The following is a 6,903-nucleotide window of genomic DNA, read 5'->3' as shown; positions in this document are numbered from 1 at the left end:
GGCAATATTTCAGCAATATCGTGACGAGAACATTCGATATTAGAATGAAATTTATGTATATTATAAAAAACCTGCCGACGAAGGGCAGTAAAACAACTAGAATATCACAGATATCAATATAAAACTAGCGAACAAAGCTAAAATATTCCAATTAAAGAAGACAATACACTACAAAAATAAGTTGGTTTCCGGAACACTGAAACTGAGAGGAAACGGCATGGAAACCACCATTTCCAGTTGGTTTCCATGTAGTTTCCTAAAGTTTCAGTGTGGTTTCCATGAAAACTGAAACTGAATTTTGCACCATTTCCGGATGGTTTCCAGTGCGTTTCATTACCCACTCCTCCAAGCAGTATCCAGCTGGTTTCCATGTTTTAGTTTATTGTAGGTTTCAACCTGGTTTCCATTTTTACGTTTACTGTAGGTTTCAACCTGGTTTCCATTTTTTAGTTTATTGTAGGTTTCAACCTGGTTTCCATTTTTTAGTTTATTGTAGGTTTCAACCTGGTGTCCATTTTTTAGTTTATTGTAGGTTTCAACCTGGTTTCCATTTTTAGTTTATTGTAGATTTCAACCTGGTTTCCATGGTTTTGTTTAATGTTGGTTTCAACCTAGTTTCCAGGTCATAACTTTCATAATACTTTACCCACTCCTCCATTTAAGCTCCTGCTGCTTTCCATGTGTTTAGAATATTGTTGTTTCAAACCTGGTATCTATGAAACTGAATGCTGGCTATTTACCTGCTCCCCCAGGTGTTACATGTATCAGATAGCAAATCAGGTATTTTATACAATTGAATAATGGTAAAACCTTTAAGATGACAAATAACAGAATAGAACACAAATGAATGAAAAGTTTATTAACAGTCAAAACTCTTTGATTGTGAACATGGTTAATTAATTATGTATCTAGCTACATGTATATAACATCAGGGACATAAGAGTAAGTGAGTATAGTTTTACTCCGCTTTTAGCAATATTCAAGCAACATCACAGCATGGGACATCAGAAATGCGTCTCGGGAATCAAAATCAGCAGTGGTGTTCAGCTGGTCTTCTTCTGCTGAACTTTTCACTGCCCAACTGGGCATGTCCAGTGGCAGATCAGCGTGTTGGACTTGTGTGGGATGTCTTCCCCACATCTTCATATTTTTTCGGCCCCTTGCAGTAGCCTTGAACAACCGCTGGTAGTCCAATTGTCGCTTATATGAACAAAGTTTCTTGCTTTCCCACCAGAAAGCAGTTGACAAGAGAAGATTTTCATCCTCTTCGTCTGACACCATGCGTGATGTCAGCTCTTTCCTCAAGAGAGGAAGAACTTTCTCCTTCTTCTTCTCCGGCCAGTCTATGGTTGCAATGGCCTTCAGCCTGCTTTCCAGTTTCTGAAATTTAGAAAACGATAAACAATCAGTACAAACAAACATTCATCAACAACATCCGTAGCTAGAAAAAAGAAAACCACCCAATATTGCTGTAGGAAAACTAAATTGAAACTACTGTTGTATAAGCAAGTAGTAATAAGAAATCTAACTAATCACCTGAAATGACCTGTAAAGGGGCAAAGATTTCAATCACAGTACAACTTAATGAAATTTGAAAGAGTACAGACACAAGTGAGAGAAGGACATATTTCCTTAGCTTGGGTTGGACATTTCACGACTGATTCTCTTTCAATAAATTATAAATGTGACTTATGGGAAACTGACATTGAATCAATAATATACCTTATGAATGCTCACTAAATTTATGAAATACTGGTCACTGTCGTTGCCTACCTATCTGCAAAATGTTCCTGTGAAAGCCATCTTATCTTCTGAAAGTTGCATAAATCATGTTTAGATATTATGTGTATAGAACTATGAATTACCCATTATTGTGTCAAAGGAAGCATATTTTCTTACACAGTTGTTTTTGGTCTGAACATTTCACCTTGAACACATCAATTAACAATTATTTATTAACACCACCACACTTGTTAGAAACTGCAAATACAATAATGTGAGATATAAGATTGAGGGGAACTCCCATTCAGTTTCTAGTCGACTAGAATGACCCCACATTTAAAACAAAACTATACACTGGTGCTTTACTATTTAAAACTTATTAAAAAATGTTCATTTTGAAATTTCTTTTGAATGTCACAGTACAATACAAGAAATTACATTACCTTCCAATTGTTTCCAATCAAATTCATGTTAAAACTTTAACCTGTGTAAGATTAGAATTTAGAATGATTAGATATTCTGTACTTACTGATCTGACCCTTTTGCTGTTCTTAGCAGACAACCTGTGGGCCTCTGCCTTTCCACTTCGTTGTCTTCTCAGGTCATCCCTCTTGTTGGTCCACACCCACCAAAAAGCTTCTGAAAGGAAATATGTATAAGTAGAAAGTATTTCCATTTGGATGTTAAAAAATAGTAGCTGTTTTTATGCATTTTCCCGATTTATAGGATTTACATTTTTTTAAACATGGTTTAGCATTGTGAGTACTAGTGAAGACTGGATAAAATAACTTTATTTCACAATTGCATTTTAAAGAAACAATAATATTTGAAATTATATTACTGAAATAATATGGCTGTGCATTGCAAATTCTGTAGGGAGGATTACAAAATGACATGAATGTAGTGCTAATACAAATATGAAAAGATGTTCACCTTCAACATGGCCATAACTTTGTTGTAATTTCTTTTCATGTACACAGAATTGTTTATACTGAAGGATTTGAGTTACCTGTTGTAGGTCAAAATCAGTTGGTCATCGGTCGCCTTCTTCAATTTTTCCACCACTGCCCTAATGGATTGCTGGAAATGTAGAAATTAATCGATTAAGAAAACAATAAGGCAAAAACAGAAGAATAAATATCAGTAGAATACAATAATATGAAAAGAAACCAGATATGAATAATTCATATATTATTTTAAATTGACAATGTATAAGTGTATCCCTATTAATAACAACTTTATTATTAAACTTAAATATCAAAAGCAATTTTCAATAACAAACTTTAAACGAATTTCCATACACTGGTTTTCTTACATAAGGAAATATTCGTATTTATTAAATCTAAATACGTTTGGAAGTGATCTTGAGTCTTTACAACGTGTCAGTAATATAGCTGGATATGTATGTGGTCTATATATTTATTGCAAACATAATATTTCATACATTACCATTATGAATGAGTTGACGGGGCACTGGGTAATAATAATCTCCTTGCCAAAATGTCCACACCCATTTGCTTGTCGAGTACCATCAAGTCATCATAATATTTATTGTCCTAGTTATTTATTACGATAAACGAATAACATTCTATCGGGAAATGTAATATCAAGAAACTTTCACTGTACCTGATAAGGTCGTGGGACGTTCTGTTTCTCTCTCTGTGATCGACGACTGCTGCTGAATTCCAGTTCGCGTACACGAACCTCCAAAGCTTCTAGAGACACTCTCGATGCCATTTTCTCGATTTAGATAATACGTACAAGCGTAGGAATAATCCATTGTGTTGAGTTTCTTATATAGCATATCGTATAAACGGGCGCCACAGATTAGGGCTACGTTCAAAACAACTCCTGAGATCAAGAGACAAAATGGCGGCAATATTGAGGGTTACAAACGGGATTAGGGGCATTGTGGGTAATAACAAATACGTAATCCTTTTTCGATTGGCAGGTATGAAAACATTGCCTAGACCCAATTTGGTTGTGATTTCAAGACAAAAGTTGAAATTGACCACTTTGGCACATAAATCGTTGTTTTGATGAAATCTCACGAGTTCGCGTGCCCACCGACTCATTATTTCCGGTTTCGTCTGTCAACACATGGTTTCGTCTGTCAACACATGATCAGGTAAGTTCCCATTGTTTTTACAGCTATTTCAATTTGATAATAGGAGCCCCTAAGACGAGACAAGCCCAAGGAAGCCGACAAACGAATCCCGACACTCAATTGACCTGACACTGATTATTTGTCAAGTTCTCAGTGTTAAAGCATACTAGCTATAAACGCTTTTACTGGTAAATGTTACTCACTTTAAACCCTCAACTACCTCAATTCATAGTAAATCTTTGATATTCTGGTTATTGAGAAATCCCATCATGTAAGTACCAGATGACGATTGTTTAAATGACATTATTGTTACCATCCCAAATACTCTTTTTCATATTCCAAAGCAAACGTTATTTTTTCACGTTTATGATTCGGCATTACTACAGTAGTATTCATCGTAGAATACCATTCATCCATATACATGTATATTAGATAAAATGTGACTTAGAATATTAACTCAATTATTATGATAATTATTATGAAAAATACATATTTAGTGGGGTTTTTTTTTCAATGTTAGATATACCATAACGGTTTAGTAATTCAACTTTCAATTTCCTTTTTAGGGTGAATAAAGTTTACTGTGAGCACTGTAATCAATATGTCTCACGTAAAACAGCATACAATCACAAGAGATGGCTTACTAACAATGGTAAGTTGTACATTATTTCTAAAGACATTAATGATGTTTCACAGAAGTACAAAGTCTCCTGCATACATTCCCCATAAAATATGGGGAACATAGAGTAGGAGTCATAGTCTGGTGACATCATGGTGTTATGTAAATACAAATTCTAACAGTATAGTGATTTGGTGTCCCGAAAGGACCAGTTCTTTATAAACACTCAGCATCTTGGTTCGACAACAACAGCATCAGTTCATAGGTAAATAGAAAGTTTTACCAATGTACCTTTATATGCTGAGTCAATTCACCTTTCAAAATTTTATTCTTGCATATCATTGTTTTATTATGTCATTTCAGAAAAAACAAGTGCCCCATCCTTGATTGACCAAAACAAAGAGGAGGTGTGCATTGATACTATCTTTTGTTTTGCATATGTTTCAAATGTTATAATTCAGGATATGATATTTACATATTACTTTATAAACATTGAAACCCTGATAAGTAAACTACTGATGAATGGCAACCCTGGTTAAGTAAACCTTTTTCTCAATAACCTTCATTATTACATGATGGATAAGTAAAAACGAATAAGTGGCAAGTCTGTTTAGTAAACCTTTCTCTCTCAACAATCCCTTCGGACAATTTACAACAGAAATGTGACAATACTCGGACCAGTCCTTGTGGATACACTCAGCAGCAATTACCATGTATCACCTGGCATCAACCACTTCGTTGTTAACGAGCCGACTAATTAGTCTTTTCCTGTATGTTGTTTATTGTCATAATTAATCCAAATCGGTGTCAAATCTGCCATACACTGGATACGGTGGATCTGAGTAGAGGGGGCAAGTTCCAACAGAGTGCCACCATTGATCACAAACTTGTGCAGTATGGTTGTCACAATCTGATGGAACAACAGTGTTGACAGGATTCCCTATGCTAGCAAAGGAGAAAAGGTAGGAAAACCAACCAGACATGTATCAAGGCCGTTTAAACATCTTCTTTTTAGTTGATTCATTTTCCGTGTGAAACTATTAGTGTAACCCTATAGTTAAACGACAGTGTGATGCTGATTCAAATGTGTGATATCATAACAGGTGATATTACATGTACTTGTATATGAAATGTTTTGTAATGATGAGTGTTGTTAAAAAATGAATCAAATTTGTATATATCTATATATTTTATTTTATTTTGATCTGCAGATAATTTATTGAATGGTCCAGGTGAAGGGGTCAGGTTGTCGTGATACAATGGGGATACGATGTCTATTTACTTTACTTGGAAATGTGATACAACTTGCTTGAATGGATAAGTGGCAATATGGATAAGGAGCAACTTTTGCCATGGTCCCTTGGAGTTTTACTTATTCGGGTTTCACTGTATTGTAAATAATGCTCAGGTATATTAATTTTAGACATGATTAACTCTACAAGTCAAGTAAATCAAATGCTCAAATAAGCCATATGCGTGCAATATTTCTATCTGTGTGGTAGAAACGTTCTTGTGAATACAAGGCGAAATTTCTACCTTCTGTAATGTGTATTAATATTTTATAATGTTCTGACCATATTGAACAAATTTTGTATTGTTTCAGGTTCCAGATCTGGTGTTCTGTCCAACCATGTTGTTCACCAATGAATTTTACACCTCGGAAGGATATGGGCAGTGCAGCACCCCTGACATTATCATGAACCGATGACAGATCCAACATATCAGCATCAAGTTACCGCTCAGGAAAGATAAAATACTTCCTGAAACACACAATTGAGACAACCGGGGAAACTTTCACAGACCATATATTTGCTGTTGTCGAGTGGTACAAGTCATCGGACACCAACCTCGATTATTTGCCACCAACCTGAGTTTGGCGAAGCAGACAACTAAACCCTGGACCTGCCTCATTCATCCCAATCCAGAGAATCCAATCTAAGTGTGCCTGGTGCACTGAGAGAGCTGGACAAAGGCCATATTTAATTGTTGTTCCTTTACCTCACCATTTGTATGTATAAATACAATGTTTTTGCGCAATCTTTTGTGTATGGTAGTGTAAATATGATACTACCTCATTTCTCTGTTGATAGTGAAAAAACAATGAAGGGAAAGAAATGAAAACGTCTTTTGTTTTTTGTATCATCAAGACACACTGAAATAACATGATATTAACCACCGAACGCCCTGCACAGCCACCCCCACCCCACCAAAGCATAATCAGCTTAAGTTATATTTGTAAATGACCTCATTATTCTGCATAATAATGTAATATGATATGAAAGCAAACCTAAGTTTCAGGAATGGAAACCGACAGTGCACACATAAGCATAAGTTTCTTGTTGGTTTCCATTTCCGACACTATAAGTTTACAGTGTCCATTCTATTAGGAAACTAGGTTACCCAGTTTCAGTGAATGGAAACCAACTGGACGCCAGGATGTTCAACTTCATGCTAG

At 35.4% G+C, this 6,903-nt stretch overlaps 2 protein-coding genes across 2 annotated transcripts; one reads left to right on the top strand and one right to left on the bottom strand.

The window, feature by feature from the left end:
- Positions 1 to 842: 842 nt before the first annotated feature.
- Positions 843 to 3,459, bottom strand: LOC124268392. The gene is made up of 4 exons (XM_046703359.1): positions 3,349 to 3,459; positions 2,656 to 2,731; positions 2,252 to 2,361; positions 843 to 1,380 (listed from the first exon to the last, which is right to left on the bottom strand). The coding sequence occupies exons 1-4, from the start codon at positions 3,457 to 3,459 to the stop codon at positions 970 to 972; spliced, it is 708 nt and encodes a 235-aa protein (XP_046559315.1). The 3' UTR covers positions 843 to 969.
- A 280-nt stretch (positions 3,460 to 3,739) lies between these two features.
- Positions 3,740 to 6,568, top strand: LOC124268391. The gene is made up of 4 exons (XM_046703358.1): positions 3,740 to 3,850; positions 4,396 to 4,481; positions 4,812 to 4,855; positions 6,052 to 6,568. The coding sequence occupies exons 1-4, from the start codon at positions 3,762 to 3,764 to the stop codon at positions 6,154 to 6,156; spliced, it is 324 nt and encodes a 107-aa protein (XP_046559314.1). The 5' UTR covers positions 3,740 to 3,761; the 3' UTR covers positions 6,157 to 6,568.
- Positions 6,569 to 6,903: the final 335 nt, after the last annotated feature.

This window comes from Haliotis rubra, unplaced genomic scaffold, assembly GCF_003918875.1.
Source record: "Haliotis rubra isolate DU_JTF1 unplaced genomic scaffold, ASM391887v1 Scf1378, whole genome shotgun sequence".
In the NCBI taxonomy this organism is placed as follows: domain Eukaryota; kingdom Metazoa; phylum Mollusca; class Gastropoda; order Lepetellida; family Haliotidae; genus Haliotis; species Haliotis rubra.
Note: the sequence above shows the minus strand (reverse complement) of the source record. Positions and strands in the feature narration are given on the sequence as shown.